This window comes from Xyrauchen texanus, chromosome 17 (assembly GCF_025860055.1).
Source record: "Xyrauchen texanus isolate HMW12.3.18 chromosome 17, RBS_HiC_50CHRs, whole genome shotgun sequence".
In the NCBI taxonomy this organism is placed as follows: domain Eukaryota; kingdom Metazoa; phylum Chordata; class Actinopteri; order Cypriniformes; family Catostomidae; genus Xyrauchen; species Xyrauchen texanus.
Window position 1 is genome coordinate 22,787,445 of NC_068292.1, and position 17,430 is coordinate 22,804,874.

Here is a 17,430-nt window from a genome sequence, read left to right on the forward strand (position 1 = left end):
TAGTCTAAAGCAGAGCATATATAAGCCACTTTTCTGATGGTGAATTGGACCTGAAAGCAGTGTTTCTCTGAGTCTCCTTAGCATTTGTCTTTTAGTATATTTGTTAATCAGCATTCTAAATGTTTGTGCTGATAATTCTGCAAAAAGGTAACTTGTGAAACTGGCACTTGAGAGACAGAAGCTTGTGGGTAACTGACAAGAATCTTTAAAAAAGTGAGATGACTGATCTTTGTTCATCTTTAAAGTTCATAAAATCAGTGCATGAGCTTTTTGGTCTTTATATGGATAACTTTATTCTGTGTTCATTTACTTGTTGACCAACTACTACACATCCTAACAGTAGCATACAAACATAAAACCAAGAGTACCAAACAAATATATATTGTTTTAATATTTTGTATTTTTTTTAATTCTCAATATGAAAACAATGTATAAAAGAGCAGGCAAAGGATGACTAAGCAATACATCAGGAAGATGAGATTGACCGATGTATGTAAAAAGAAAACTGCTTTGTAGGGGAAGGATTGTGTAATCCATAAATAGATTGATAGATGACATGTCCCTGTTTTGGACTTTACCAGGGAGAGCACAGTTGAGGGCATATGATAATGTACTTTTTACAGTTTCAATGAGTTCTAAACCAATTCCTCTTCGTTCAGTGTCCTCCAGTTCTCGTAAGCAGTACACAACTTAACTGGCAATATCAACTTGCATGAGCTCTAAGCAAGTATTCACTGCATCTATAATAGGAGGTACTATTTATGTGTGTGTTTGTGTGTTAGAGCAGTCGTCCTCTGCATTCTGTTGATCCACAGCAGCACAGAAGCTCCTTGCCTTCCACACTGCCAACGTCATAATTATAATCCCATGTCAGCTCTGTCCCTGCCCGAATTCGCCTGCAGAAATACACACACAGATTAATACAAAGACTGTAAGTGACACAAACATTGATGAACACTAATGAATGTGTGTACATGAAGACACCTCCTTGGAAGTCAATTTAGACACTAACACACTCAAAAACATGGAATGTACTAGCATATTCTTAAATTCACTCATCACTAGGGCTGGGTATCGAGTTCGATTCCATTTAGGCACCGACCGAATTGCCTCTAAACAATCGAGTATCGAAAAATGTCTTGTCGTTCGGTACCAAATTTCAATACCTAAGGGTTTAATCTCGTCAACGTCAATGATAAGCATGTAGCATGCTAGATGTGCCCAAATCTAAAAGTGCTGGTGATTGGCTGTGTTTAGGCATCAAGGAAAAACACTAGTATCAGAAAACGGTTTGAGTTCCAGGGCTGAGAAAGAATGTTTTCAGTAACATTGCTAACACTGTTTTACATTACAGAGAAATACTAAACGCTAATAATGAGCCTTTAAAATATAATTTTTACAAGCGTACGCACAAAATGAGCCGCAGCAGAAAAAGCGGTAATGATTCTGAATGTGTTGGAAAACCAGCAAGAGACGGTCTGAACATTGTGTTAATTTATAGAGAGAAATGCACATTCTGGTTGAGCAAACAGATGATGATCTCGGGATCAATGATGGTCAGAGTGATCGCCACTAGCTGATGCCTATGAACATGTCATGACGATATCTTGCTCATTTTCCCATGTATTCAATTATTATTATTATCAAATTAATATTACAAATAATTTGCCAGTAGACACAAAGACACACATTTGAAGAAGCACTCTTTATTATATTATTAAGTACAGATGGCAGAAAAGCCGTATATGGGCATATATGATGCACTGATACAGAGGCGTGCAGTCTCGTAGAACACGTGCATCTAAGGATCTCACACTTTGTTTCTGCATTCCGATTTGTATTTTTTATGAGTGCTGCAAATGACCTCAGACATCTCAAATCAGGAGGTGTTTTCAGTTCAGTTCACTTTATTTCCACAGAGCAGTTCATTGTGAATGCCACTCTGCAGCCTGTAAAATAATACAAAATATATATAAAATAATACAAAAACACGTTCACCTCGAATCATGATTTATATTTCAGTAATTATTATCATCATTATAATTATTATTTTGATATTTATAATTGTTTTTATGTCTTCATTTGTGTAAGTTATTTTCCACCTGCATGTTTAGACGGATTCTTGCCTGGCGGTAAATGGAAAGGCAGTTACTTATATATATATATATATATATAATTTGATCACTTTATTATTTATTTCTTTGTTGTTTCGTTTGGAGTGCAATTTGAATTTAGAAAAGTATTTGATTTAAGTTTTCATTTAAGTATTTCATTTTCAATGCAAAATCACTAAAGACAGAATATTCACTAATCCCTCAGCCCGGAGGTTTCCAATGTAATTGGATATATATATATAGTGAAGGAGGGAACAAAACTAATTTAATCACATACAAAATATTTTCCTGGATAACGAAATACCTGACGGGTAGAGAATGCACGGATGAAGCTTCTTTGCCAGACAGATGTTCACAACTGTTGTAAAACCATCTTTCAAAAAGTTGAAAAACATTTTAAATTCACTTGTTTTTTTTCCAGTTTCATTTGAACTTTTAGTTAAAATAAATACAAAATTAAGTTAAGTTTTAAATCAAGGTGTCTTGCTTTATTGTGTAAGCTTAACCCTAACCTTGCTTGATGAAAATTATCCCATGGTACCACCTAGCGTCCAACCAGTGGTAATACTGTTGTTCGTTGTTTTCCTGCAGAGTTTTTTTTTCCTTGACAAAAGTATCGAAAAAAGTACCAGTATCGGAACTGGTATCAAAGTCAAGGTATCGGTATCGATAGCCATAAATTTGAATGATACCCAGCCCTACTCATCACAAATGCACAAACACACAACATTGTTGGTGCCATGCTCACTTGCTAGCGAAGAAGGCCACCCAGGGGAAGCGTAGATCATGAGTGTCCACAAACACATTCTGGACAAACAGATTAGGGCTGCAGCTATGCTGTGGGACAAAAACAGCAGATGAGAGGATGTAAGCACAGCTGTACAGACCTGCCATAAAATTCAACATAATCAACAGTGTTCCTACACCTTTTGACCAAAGAATTTCCATGATTTAATCATAAATGATCCAGTCATTAGTAAGGGATGAGGATTTTTAAAAACATTTATAGAGTTTATAGCCTATGATGTATTTTAGAGCAGAATATAGCCAGAGAAAAATACATAAGCTACAGACATTTTCATAACTTCTTTAAATGACTGTGGTTTTACACAAAAACAGCATTGGAGTTGGTAAGTTTGATCAATTCCATGAATTAACATTCAATTTGTTTATTTTATCCCTCAAAAATGTTTACAAAACACTGTGCGGCCTTTTTCATGTTAATAATGATCACAATAAAAAAACATTATTGTGATCATTTAGTGAAAAATATTTTTATATATATTTTGAATCCTCTTGGCAAGTCCACTTGAAATCATATGGTGAGCAGCCAAAGGGCCACTAAACGTGAACATGACCACGAAGAAATGGAGATGGTGAACAAGCGCTCAAAGACCTTAAATTTGAACTTCACTTCCAACTCACGTCACAGTCTTTTTCCACTCAAAAACTCACCCAAGTGCGCTTGGCCTACTTCTTTCATGAGAATAGTGACTCGGAAAAGAGTAGCAGCAACAACAATGCAGCTCTGGTACATCTATGTTTGTCTACACCTGGCTTACATCTCCTATAATTGGGGTGTGTGATTCTGCATACATTTTATTCATGTATTTATTTTTCTCCCATTTGCTCCCCAATTTGGAATGCCCAATTCCAAATGTGCTGTAAGTCCTTGTGGTGGCGTAGTGTCTTGCCTCAATCTGGGTGGCGGAGGACAAATCGCAGTGGCCTCTGCATCTGAGACCATCAATCCACGCATCTCATCACGTGACTTGTTGAGTGCATTACCGCGGAGACAACACGTGTGGAGGCTTCACGCTATTCAACTGTGACATCCACGCACAACTCACCACACACCCCACCGAGAGTGAAAACCACACATTATAGTGACCATGAGGAGGTTTCCCCATGTGACTCTACCCTCCCTAGCAACCGGGCTAATTTGGTTGCTTAGGAGACCTGGCTGGAGTCACTGAGCACACCCAGGATTTGAACTCGTGACTCCAGGGGTGGTAGTCAGCATCAATACTCGCTGAGCTACCCAGGGCTCGATTAATAATCTATAATAATGATTAGATTATGTTCATTTTAGAAGTTGTGGAGTGTAATCCAGCCTTAAAGGGCTTCCCTTCATCTGAGAAGATGAAAACATTTGTTGACTGGTAAAATAACTTTGTCTGATTTTAATGGAATTTTGGAGATGATGTGTGAATGCTAGCAAAATGGGGTAATAGACCGAAAGACGTTACATGTGTGAATAGCAGAGCATTTATCAGTAAAGGCAGTACAACAGTTTTACTGGAATTTACCTGGTTTCATGTGTGAAAGTTGCTAGTGAAAGTAAATGTTGATGAGGGCTAACTTTCTGCAACATTTTTCACAACTGCCTAAAACTTCTGCACAGTACTGTATATCAAGCCACATTCAGAAGTTTACATACACCTTAGCCAAATCAATTTAAACTCAGTTTTTCACAACTCCTGACATTAAATCGTAGAAAACATTCCCTGTCTTAGGTCAGTTAGGATCACTACTTTAATTTAAGAATGTGAAATGTCAGAATAAGAGTAGAGAGATTTATTCATTTCAGCATTTGTTTCTTTCACATTCCCAGTAGGTCAGAAGTTTACATACACTTTGTTACCATTTGCAGCATATATTAGTAGCATTGCCTTTAAATTGTTTAACATGGGTCAAACGTTTTGGGTAGCTTTCCACAAGCTTCTCGCAATAAGTTGCTGAAATTTTGACTCATTCCTCCAGACAGAACTGGTGTAGTCAGGTTTTAGGTCTCCTTGCTCACACACACTTTTTCAGTTCTACCCACAAATCGGATTGAGGTCAGGACTTTGTGATGGCCACTCCAGTAACTTGACTTAACTTGTTCTTAAGCCATTTTGCCAGAACTTTGGATATATGCTTGGGATTACTGTCCATTTGGATGCCCCATTTTCAACCGAGCTTCAACTTCTTGGCTGATGTCTTGAGATGTTGATTCAATAAATCCACATAATTTGCCTTACTCATGATGTCATCTATTTTGCGAATGGCACCAGTCCCTCCTGCAGCAAAGCACCTCCACAACATGATGCTGCAACCTCCATGCTTCACGGTTGGGATGGTGTTTTTCGGCTTGCAAGCCTCACCCTTTTTCCTCCAAACATAACAATGGTCATTATGGCCAAACGGTTCAATTTTTGCTTCATTAGACCAGAGGACATTTCTCCAAAAAGTATGATCTTTGTCCCCATATTTACTTGCAAATTGTAGTCTGGCTTTTTATAGTTTATAGTTTGTTTAAATGAAATCTGTGGAGTGGTTAAAATTAGTTTTAATGACTTCAACCTAAGTGTATGTAAACTTCTGACTTCAACTGTAAATATGTAAATGCTGAAAAATCTTTTTTTCTACATTTCCCAGCACAACTAGGGAACACACATACTGAAAAAAGGTTTACCATGAATACACTGAAAAAAATGTTTTGGACGAAAGCATCTGGCAAATGATTTGAAGTAAATGTAAAGTCACTCATATCTGGTTCTGTCCTTGTACTCACATTGAGGTAACGTCCCAGGTTGCCCTCCAGTTTGGCATCAATGATGTAACAAGACTCCTCCCCATCAAAGAACAGGCGGGTGTTTTTAGGGCCACTGTTACCACCACCCTGTCCATGAGATGGGCCTGACCCACCTCCTGCAACTGCTCCCCCTGATTTCACCATCAGACTGTGGGAAGACTTCAAAGCAATGCCACGTGTGGACTTCACCGCCACCTGCCTCTTCACCACAGCTGAGAAAAAAAGATGCACTATTAAATGAGTTATTATAGTTATGTGATGGTGAAATTACTATCTGACCTAAATTTTCACAATCTGGGCTTGGAAAGTAAAGATATAAAATTTACCTACATTTCACTTTATCTGATTAATTACATATTTGTGATTGTTAAAATTATACCTAGTATAATTTTGTTTTTTAATATACAAGCAAAAAGTGGAGTGTAAAGGGATAGTTCACCCAATAATGAAAATACTGTCATCATTCACTCAACCTCATGTAGTTCCAAACCAGTGTGACTTTCTTCCATGGAGCAAAAAAGGAGACATTGCCAGAATGTTAGCCCTCATCACCATTCTCTTTCATAACAGGGCTCGACAATAAGGACTGCCCGATATGCCAGGGGCCAGTAAGAGAAAGATTTGTGCCAATGTTTAGTAGAATTACAGGTAGAAACAATTTCTGGAGCTATCGGTTATCTGCAAAATACACACCGAAAATGCCATTATCATGTCGAATTAATGTTTACATTTCTCACAAAAGAAATGTTTTGAGTTTTTTGGTGGAAAAAGAATATGATGCGAGTTGGATGTGAAGTTCAAATTTAAGCTCCACTTTGAGTGCTTGTTCACATCTCCATTTTGTGGTCAAACTTAGTGGCCCCATAGGCTGCTCACCAAATGACTTCATGTTTGAGTCTTGGTGCATCATACACTACAAGATTTCCTCTATAAACAGCTCTAAAATATAAAACATGTTTGATGTCCTCAGACTAAATGAAATGATTTCACTATCCGTCCATTTGATTAAATTAATTTGACTCCCGAGTAATTTAATTATCTTTGTGGAACTTTGTGATTAGACCAGAGCAGGCTTTCTTATGTCAGTACATCCTGATTTATTAATCTTACAGCTCTGTTCACACAGCACCAAAAGTTAACTTTTCAAGTAATGTTACAACTGTTGCAAGAATCTTATTTCCCCTTTATCTTCATCTTTATTTATTTTTCTTACCCTGAGTCTTTTTCTCTCTCTCCTTGTTGTCATCTGAGCCTGAACTTATAGTTTGCACATCGTCACTGTCAGAGAGGGTCATCACATCCTAAACAGAGATACATAGAAAAATCAAGACGTGAGGTACAACAAAAAAGTCATCAGAGAGAGTGACAGGTAAAATAAAAAAGATTGCCAGAGAGAGTGAGAAAAAATGAGCAAAGAAACATTAAAGAGATAGAGATATTTCATGAAACAATGAAAAAATGGATAAACTGAACATAGATTTCCCTACAAAAATTTTATTGCAGATATGTTTCATTAACGTTTGCCACATGACCAACCAGTAATTCGACTGATTTGAGTTTCATTGTGTTGACAGTTTGCCATCAATATGTTATTTTATGGTGCCACTCCTGAATAGCAGTGCAAGAAACAAACTAACCTTCTCTGCCTTCACTGCTCCCTCAATCTTGACACTCTGAGTGCCAGAGGTGGGGGACTGACTGGTGAGCCAAGACGCCACTTTACTCTTTCCGGTCTCCTCTGGCATGGGAGGTGGTTTCCTCTCCTCTCCCACTGACACACTCAGTCCATCCTTACTATCTTGGCTCTCTACAGTAAAAAGAGAGAAAATTATGAATAAAGTTAGCCACGCTGAATGAATACACAAATATGCAATGTTTGGAGCATCTTGATTTATTGCTGACTACAGATTTATAAAAAGATACTTTCTATAAAGAAAAAGTTGTGAATCTCACAAAAACATGTCCATGAAAAATGTCACATTAAAAACAACATGTGGGTCATAACATCATCAGGACACAGACCCGGACATGTTCTTGACAGGATTCATGAGACTCATCCTGATGTATAATTTAACACAAACAAATATTTGATTGCATCTTCTGCTCTAGTGGCCTCTCAGTGTCTCACTCTATACATGTGACCCAAAGTTATGTCTCCTCACCCTCCTTCATTCCTTTGGCCTGTCTGCGGGTGGTGTAGCTCCTCCACACTGAGCTGGAAGAGTAGTATGTGTCTTTCACAAATGTGTCGTCTGAGCTGTCGCTCTCGTCCTCATTGGAGTCATCGTCTTTGTCATCGTCACTGTCTTCAGATGAGTCGTCTTGGCCTGGTGAGTGAGTGGAGGAAAAGGGAAGAAAATAATATTCACTTAGTAGGATTAGAATCTTTACCTGCTGGATAAAACTGGCGAACAACAAAAACTTCAATTAATTTTCATTTCAATGGCATAAAACTAAAAATGCATATGAACACAATTCAAGTTAGGGGTACCAATATAAAAACATTTCAGTACTGAAAACCACTAGCAGTGAAATATGAGGATTATTGACAATTTCACATAAATTCTGGCATCACAGAAACAACTGAATGTCACACTCCTTTATTTAAAAAGTTTGCAGACATTGGTACATTGCATACTTTTTTTTTCCTTTTTTCAATTTTGCTATCAAAATATGGTACTTTGTAAAATATGGTAAAAATGCTATGAAAATATAATACATTTGACACTCCCACAGCAACCAAATAATATTATCAGAATATTATTGCGCACAGGTCTCACTTTTTCCGGTAGTGCTGCTGTTCCGCGCTTCCGTCTTGATGGTGGATTTGCCATGATGGGAGGATGCAGTAAGTTTAACCCTGCTCATGTCCACTCCGCTGCCCTCACTGTCAGAGCAGTGAGCCTCACTCTCATAGCCTTCCTTAAAGTTCTCCACACTCTCAATATGGTCTAAATTGGCAAAATATTCATCGCCCATCTCCAGACCTTCCTTGTCAGCAAAGTCATCAGTCAGGATTTTACCTGAGAGAGCAGGAAAAAGATTAGCTTAATCATTATATTATTTTACTCTAAGGGGAAAAGCTGGTTCATAATCTTGAAATGTAGCAATGGGTTAGTTTTCTTGGTAACAGTTTACAACAAGGTTCCATTCATAAATATTAGCTAATGCATTGGGTATCATGAACTAACAAAGAACTATATATTTTTTACAGCATTTGTTATCCTCTGTTAATGTTAGTTAATATAAATACAATTGTTTATTTCTAGTTCATAATGCATTAAATAATGTTAACATATGCAACTTTTGATTTAAAACAAATGTCCAGCATTAATGATTAACATTAACTAAGATTATGAAATGCGGCAAAACTATTGTTCATTGATGGTTCATGTTAATGTTGTTAACTAATGGAACCTTATTAAAGTGTTACTGTTTTCCTAAATAAAAGTCTACATTTTAAATCTTATTTTAATCATTTTACCTGCATAGATACAAACAAAGGAGCCCTTGGCAATGTCATCAAGACAACGGATGCCCCAGCCCTTATTCTGGGTCTTAAAGAGCTGCAGCCGGACCTGCAAACCGTGCTGAACTAGACGGTTTGTACACATCTGAGGATTACAGCGGCACCTCTTGTTACATTCATAGATCCTGAGGAGAGTGAAAAAGAGAGAATATTGTATACTGCAATTCTGAATTTCCCCTATTTTACAATTAGTTGTTCTCTCTAAATGAACATGAAGGGGAGCTTGTTGGAGGAATGTAACGTAAAATTGCTATGGAAGGCTGTGTGTATATCACAGACCCTGTAGGGAGACACTCTTCCAGTCTCTTGTGATAGTATCCAGCATTGGGGTTGATCTGTCCTCCTGGAGTACATCCTGTAGCCTGTAGAGTTAGTTGATGACACGAACACTTTGATCTACACACAAACAAAAGGTATAGAACAAATGAAATCAGATTCATTGCTTTAGGGCAAATGTATTATGTTTTCATAGATTAATCTACTGCAGACATTGAGCTACATATTATCATTATCCGTCACTCAATTTTCAGTAAAACATGAAAACGCTAAGTGCCATTGATCTTCCAAAAACCTCTGTGGTAGAATCTCCAATAGTTTAACCAGGCACTTTTTTTATTCTGTCCTTGCAATGTGAGAAACACAAAAGATACAGCAGTTTTGCAGTCAGATTGCCCGATTTAATGATCAATATGGACTACACTGAACTACACTTGAAATCTCTTGGTTCTCTCCCCAAATCCCCACTCATGTCTATTTTCTGCCCGTTTCTTCACTTCTAATCCTAATTCACGACTTCATTTACTATGGAATGTTTTACAATAGGGATATGCAATAGATCGGATCCCTTATTTTCTGTTCCTGAAGCCTTTTGAATTAAACATCCATGTTTTTAAAATGCTGGTAAATGTGGCAAATTGACAACTAACTCAACCTCTGATCTACTGTGCAAAAACACAAAACTAGCAGGTCTGAAATCTAGAGAGCATCGGTGATTGTGTGTGATAAATAAACAGACGCAACTAAACCTGACTCAAGTGATGTACTGCAAATGTCTGATACTAACTTGTCTCTGCAGCCATCAGTGCAGTCACAGCCCACCAGGAAGTCTGGACTGGTGTTAATGTAGACTCCATCTGCTGGGATCCTCTCTTTACTGTAGGCCACACTGGGCGGAGGCGTGTTGTCGATCTCATTCACACAGGACAGGGGAATGTCCTCACGGCCACCTGTGATGTCACGGATGAAGTAGAAGGGCCTCTGAGGTTGGAATCGGCGGTCCACCAGCACATAGGGGTCAAGACAGAACATCTCCAAGAAGATGAAGTCACAGAGTGTCTGGAAGAGGTAGTGCTGGATCTCTGCCATATTCCTCAGACTCAAGCCACATGGGGACTTGTAGATGACATGGAATGACATCTGAGCAAGAGAAAAAAAATTGTCATTACAAATGGCAACATGAAAGGCACTGTTGAAAATTATGAACCAATATAGTTTCTAACTTGGCCAATAAACAGAAGTCAGGAGAACTTAAGTTAATATAAAATGTTTGTTTATTTTTTGCCTCCACCACTGTCCATCCAACTTAAGATATCATCAATCTTTTATTATTATTTTAATAGTTAAAAGGCGCACTCAGTATTTTTTTCCCCAATAAAAAGTTTTACTCCTAAAGAAATTAATGGTAATATTAAAACATATGTATAACATCATGAGCACTCACATAAGACGAGGACTCAAGTCATATCAGTAACCTTATAAAAGCCGTTTTATGCTACATGGGGTAGTAGTGCCCTCATGGGGGCTGCCATTTTAGAATCACATGACCAGCTGAATACTACTCACTTAATCTCAGTAACCGTCTTGTTATTGGGCATTTTCACTCATGATAAAATCTAGTCTTATTGTGAATATTGAATTTCTACAATGTCATCTGTAACTGAAAACTGTTGATTTTGATTGATGTTGCATCCACACCACTAAGTGTCACTGTAAGTCCAAGATTACTTTTATTATTAAGTGCACCTTTAACATGAATTAACAATACTTTTGCAACATCTATTCATTTTGTTATATTGATTATACATATATACATTTTGTTAATATTGATTTCAACATATTCCATGATATTTATACATTCAAAGTTGAATAATATTAGTTAATGCATTATAAACAAACAATTAACTATATAATATTTAAAAATCAATATTAAAATGAACAAATGCTGAATAAAATTATTGTTTTGGCTATTGTTAATTCATGATGTTAAAATTTTCAACTTTAAATTCTTAAGTGTTAGAAAAAAATCCACTGGTTGACAGCTAGAGTTCCGGGTATATTTTGTTTACATGGTGTCTTTCAAAGTATACTCTTCTGACCATGAACGAATACAAATGGGTTTGCCATATGCACACCATGAATGCTTAGCAACATTCTTTCAACACAGTCAGCGGCAGGCACATGCGGCAATGATGTACACAAACGGGGAATGTCTCGAGAAAATCTGGGCCACGTGCAAACTAAGCTGATGACGAAATTTGCATCACACATATTGTGTGCGTAGTGATCACGAACGTGGACAACTGAAGTATACTTTGGCCTTAAGACACAGACCTTGCGGTTAAGGCGTCTACGGCCAGTCATGCGGCGAAACTCGTAGAGTAATGGTGTAAGAAGGGGGTTGCGTCCTTGGTGCAGGTTTGGTCGGGTGGGTCGGATGCGCTTCAGACAGTCTGGGGTACAGGTGTGTGTAAGGTAGAAGAGTCGGTCGTTTGGAGCCTGGTACGATGGCTCCTGAGGAATACGCTCACTTGAGTATGTCGACACTGCTGACTGCAAAGAATGCTGGACTGAAGTGATTGGTGTCAGCGTATGCACAGGGCCGGGCTGCAGAATAAAGAGCCTGCGAAACAGAGTAAATAGGAGAGTGAGAAAACAAGAGCGGACAGGTTGAGTGAGAGGCCCTGTTTACACCATAAATCTCCGTACTAAAGGAATATTTTAACCATATTTTGTGTTCCACAACAGAAAGAAAGTCATTTGGGTTTGAAACAACATGAGGTTGTCTGTCATCATTTCGCCGTAAATGATGACAGAATTTCCATTTTTTTATGAACTATTCCTTTATCTAATTCTTTTCCTTTCTCGTTTTCAGATGATCCGGATACAAGAGGTCAAGACAGACTGACCTTAAAGGGATAGTACACACAAAAATGAGAATTCTCTGTGATTAAAGTGCTGAGATCACAAAACATTTTGGAGCCTCATTTACACTTGTATTTAGAGCTGTTCAATTGTGAGAGCGAGACAAATGAGAAAGGGAAACGCGGTGTGTGTTTAACACATACGCAGGTCACCCTTCAAAAGAATTTTGAGACAAGTGCCCAGTGCTTGGGTGTCAAACTGACCTAGGGGTATTGGCCTGGGAAACGGTGTTGATTAGTGCTTTGGACTGGAGGTCAGAGGTCATGCCCTGGCGAGGTTGCATTACCACTGCACCAGTGCTCTTCTTAGCCATTTGACTCTTAAAGCCAGGACTCCTGAAAATGGAGAGAGAGAGAGAGAGAGAGAGAGAGAGATACACATGGTTTAATGCTTGACCTGGACATTTAAATGCAGTATTATAAAAAAAAAGAGAAGCACCGTGGGTAACACAGCTTAAGCACTCACTCTGTACGTGAAGGTTGTGGAGGTCCGGCAGGTAGTGTCCGAGGTGGTGGGAGCTGTGGGACTACAGGTCGACTGGTATTGGAACTATTGTTTTCACTAGTGTACTGTACTACAGGGCCCTTAGACCTTAACACTCCTAAACACACACAGTATTAGTGAGATGGGAATTGGGCAATTGAACTGAGAAAGGACAGACCAGAGAATACTTCAGATACTGGTATTAACATGACTGGTTAATACATATATTGATGTGAAAAAGTATTTGCCCCTTCCTGATATTTTCTTTTTTATGTATTTTTCATACTAAATTGTTTTAGATCTTTAAACAAGATATAACATAAAACAAAGGCAACCTGAGTAAACATTAAATGCAGTTTTCAAAGAAACGTCCTCTCACTTTCAACTGCTTTTATTTTCAGGAAACTTAACATGTGTAAATATTTGTAACCCTTCCCAGACTGATGTATTTCAATCACCTTTTTCCGCATTATTTCTGGAATTACTTTCAACCTTAGCATAATGTGCTACTAAGAGAGACCCTTTAGCCAACTTCATGCTGCTGAAAAAGTTATATTTAGGTGCTGATTTGATTAAACAGGGCACAAAGTTATCAGGCCTGGGTGTGTCTAGTCCAGCTGAACCCATTATGGATGCAGTTACACAGATTTGGGGATTTAGTAACTGAGGAGGAAAATACTTTTTCATAAAGGCTTAGTTGGTATTGGATAAATTTTATGCTTCAATAAATAACATTATCATTTAAAATCTTTATATTTGTATACTTTTTGATTTTGTTTGAATTTGTTGTTTGAACAGAAGAAATCAGGATGAGGGCAAATACTTCACAGCACTGTACAATCGCATAAATCAAAATGAGAGAATTAGAAACACTACGACACACGTCAAAATAATATTTACTGTAAACTCTGAAACTGATTTGTTAAAGTGTAGCCTTGCATATTAAACACATTTGGACAAAACATAAGACAATGCGTTACCCATATTAGGGCGCTGTCTTTGCTGACCAGCCATCTTCTTCTCTTGACTGTTAGCAGTGTTCATTTTCAGATTAAACATGGGCTCCAGTCTTGTAGAGCCACGATAGATCCACTCACTGCGCTTATCATCCTGCAAACAACATTGAAAAATTCTATATAAATGTCCAAATAACATTTACTGTGGTACCACAACAGCAAACCACCGCTCATTTTAGATTCTTGTTGATTTCACATAGTGAATGTCCAAATGTCATCTAACTTACTTCAACTGTGCATATGAACATGATTGTAGAGGGACAAATCAAAGAAATCTAACCTTGAAATCTAGCAACAAATGCAAGATGTTTTTCAATGTGTATTGTATACATGTAAACAATATCTAAAACAAATGAACACATCTACTGTAGTTTTATTAAGAAGCAGGAAGTGATGCCTTGCTGACCAGGAAGAGCATTTTGACAAGACTGCCATCCACTTCTTCCACACGACTTTTCCACCACGTCCCTTCCCATTCTGTCTTTATAATTTGTCCTGGCTTCAGCAAAACCATGGGTCTGTTTGGATATGATGTGATATATTCTTCGATGAAATCTCTGCACGATTGATCCTCAATATCCTCCCAGCTTTTTTTCACTGAAGACACCACGTTGTGTTAGAAAGAGAGAGATCTAATTCAACAAATTATTCAGTTGGACTGTTCTTTAATTAAAAAGATAGTTCACCCAAAAATGAAAATTCTGTCACTATTTTTCCATACAATGAATTTAAAAAGTGACCAAGGCTAATATTCAGCCTAACACCTCCTTTTGTTTTTAAGAAAGAAAGAAAGTCTATGCGATTGGAAAGACATGAGGGTAACTGAGTAAGCGTAAAAGAGTAAGTGATGACAGAATTTTCATCTTGGGGTTAACTATTCCTTTAAATTATTTAAAGAAAATCACAACTAAAACATCAGTATAATAACTGTGTTTTGAAACATCACAATCAAGAAGGCGGCTAAAACAAATTGTGACAAGCTGGTAAAACGTCTCTTACATGGTCTGCAGATAGGGTAGAGCTCAGGCAGGCCCACATACGAGGCATAACCATCATCAAAAAAGATCAGGAACCTGCATCAACATTTAGTCAGCATTTCAGTTTGACTGTCCAAACAACATACAGTACATTTACATTGCATTTATTAAAGGGTTATTTCACCCAAATGTGAAATTTCTCTCATCATTTACTCACCCTCATGCCATCTAAGATGTATGACTTTCTTTCTTCTGCAGAACACAAATGAAGATTTAAAAAATAATAATATTTCTGCTGTTGGTCCACACAATGCAAGTGAACGGTGGCCGGAACTCTGAAGGTTCAAATGTCACAAAGGCATCATAAAATTAATCCATATGACTCCAGTGGTTTAATCGATGTGTTCTGAAGTGATCCATTTGGTTTTGGGTGAGAACAAACCAATATATAACTACTATTTCACTGTCTATCTTGCCAATGAAGTCTCTAGGCATGACCATGATTTCAAGCTCAATTACACATTCTAGTGCTTGACGCATGGGCAGAGCACTAGAAGTGTAATTGAGCTTGAAATCACGATAGCCAAGGAGACTGCTATCAAGAATTATAGTGAGAAAGGAATTACACTTTGGTCTGTTCTCAACCAAAACCAATGATGCTTTTATGTGACATTTGGATCTTCAGAGTTCTGGCCACCATTCACTTGCATTATGTGGACCTTCAGAGCTGAAATATTATTCTAAAAATATTCCTTTGTGTTCTGCAGAAGAATGAAAGTCGTACACATCTTTGATGGCATGAGGGTGAGTAAATAAGATCATTTTTATTTTTGTGTGAACTATCCCTTTAATTTAGAAGAAGCATTTATCTACACAAAATACAAATGAGTAACACCACAAAAGCAAAGAAAACAAGTAACATGACAAGAGCAGCAAAACATCAAGAATTCACAACAAAGTAACTGTATATCTTAAGTTCATAATACACTTTTGTTCTCTGTACAAGCCTATAAAATCAATCCATCATACCTGAGCAATCATTCTAACCAGCATTCTTTTCCTTCATCACCTTTTCCCTTTATACTTGTCACATTTCTACCATTCTCCTTGGGCACTATTTATTATTTAAGTCTTTTTTGGGAGTTTGCAAAGCATCCATCATCTTACCTCATGCGGTTCTTGCTGTTGGGCATCTCAGCAACTACGCCTGCATAGAGCCAGACTTGATTGCCGTCCTTATACTTTGCAACAACACGGGCACCAACATACAGTCTCTCCAGTGTTGGGTGGTAGTCATACGCCACATGGTTCCCAGACAAAAGACTCTTCCCCTTATTCTCAAACTTCACCTTGTACTTAAAATTGCTCCCTTTGACACAAAAAGCAGAACTTAAAATTAAAGACCAAATAAAATCAAAATGAGAGGTTTTTCTTTTTAGTTACATTTGAGGCCATCTATATGCTTGTGTATTCCTACAAGTTAACAAAATACATTTTTAGCAAATATACATATTTAAAATGTTCTTACCAAAACTGACCAAAAATACTGAAGACTAATATTATGGGGTGTATTTAAAAACAAAATCTTGAAATTTGAACCTTCGTAGAATTCCATGTTGTAAGAATTGTAACAGTTGTAAGAATGGACTAAAGGTTTGTGTATATCCTACTTCTTTTTTTTTCTGCATTCTGGATCGCCTCGCACAAGGTACAGAGCACAGACTCTCAAAGTTTACTCTTTTATCAGCCAGGGAATAGGAACAAGTTTGATACGTACACACTGTGACTGCTTTGTTATACTCTTAGTATGGTCAATATGGGAATACTTTTGTACACTGACAGCCAAAAGTTTGGAATAATGTACAGATTTTGCTGTTGCGAAAGGAAATTGGTACTTTAATTCATCAAGTGGCATTCAACTGATCACAAAGTATAGTCGGGACATTACTGATGTAAAAAACAGCACCATCACTATTTGAAAAGCGTACATTTTTGATCAAATATATACAGGACCATTTCCAGCAGCAACCAACACCTTATTCTTGAGTAATCATGCTAATTGCTAAGTTGGTATTAGTAAATACCTTGCCATTATTTCAAACACAGCTGAAAGCAATTTGGTTAATTAAATAAAGCTTGACATTTTCTTTGTTTTTGAGTTGCCACAGTATGCAAGAGACTGGCATGTCTTCAGGTCAATATTAGGCCAAAAATGGCAAAAAAGAAACAGCTTTCTCTAGAAACTCATCAGTCAATCTTAATCTTTGAGAAATGTAGGCTATATAATGCTTGAAATTGGCAAAAAACTGAAGATTTCATACAAAGGTGTACACTACAGCCTTTGATTCAGTTTTATTTGTATCGCCTTTCTCAACACACATCGTTTCAAAGCAGCTTTACAGAAAATCCTGCATTAACAGAAAATGAAACAGTTATATCTATGAAGTCTTAAGTCATCATTGTGTAGTTTGATTAAATATGATTATGAAGTGTGTATAAAAATAAGTAATTAAATAATAATTGTATTTAGAAT

The 17,430-nt window shown here is 37.3% G+C and overlaps 1 protein-coding gene across 1 annotated transcript in view; it reads right to left on the reverse strand.

The window, feature by feature from the left end:
• Positions 1-278: 278 nt before the first annotated feature.
• Positions 279-17,430, reverse strand: part of LOC127658039 (histone-lysine N-methyltransferase SETDB1-B-like) — a 29,067-nt gene continuing 11,915 nt past the window's right edge. Inside the window, exons 6-22 of the mRNA XM_052147108.1 lie at positions 16,065-16,266; positions 14,920-14,993; positions 14,327-14,517; positions 13,885-14,014; positions 12,887-13,022; positions 12,625-12,756; positions 11,831-12,119; positions 10,284-10,636; positions 9,500-9,616; positions 9,176-9,345; positions 8,472-8,714; positions 7,854-8,018; positions 7,329-7,498; positions 6,905-6,992; positions 5,671-5,903; positions 2,863-2,951; positions 279-896 (exon numbers count right to left, since the gene is read on the reverse strand). Coding sequence (XP_052003068.1) covers positions 779-896; positions 2,863-2,951; positions 5,671-5,903; positions 6,905-6,992; positions 7,329-7,498; positions 7,854-8,018; positions 8,472-8,714; positions 9,176-9,345; positions 9,500-9,616; positions 10,284-10,636; positions 11,831-12,119; positions 12,625-12,756; positions 12,887-13,022; positions 13,885-14,014; positions 14,327-14,517; positions 14,920-14,993; positions 16,065-16,266 — 2,900 coding nt within the window. The 3' untranslated portion in view covers positions 279-778. The remainder of the gene's footprint in view (positions 897-2,862; positions 2,952-5,670; positions 5,904-6,904; positions 6,993-7,328; positions 7,499-7,853; positions 8,019-8,471; positions 8,715-9,175; positions 9,346-9,499; positions 9,617-10,283; positions 10,637-11,830; positions 12,120-12,624; positions 12,757-12,886; positions 13,023-13,884; positions 14,015-14,326; positions 14,518-14,919; positions 14,994-16,064; positions 16,267-17,430) is intronic.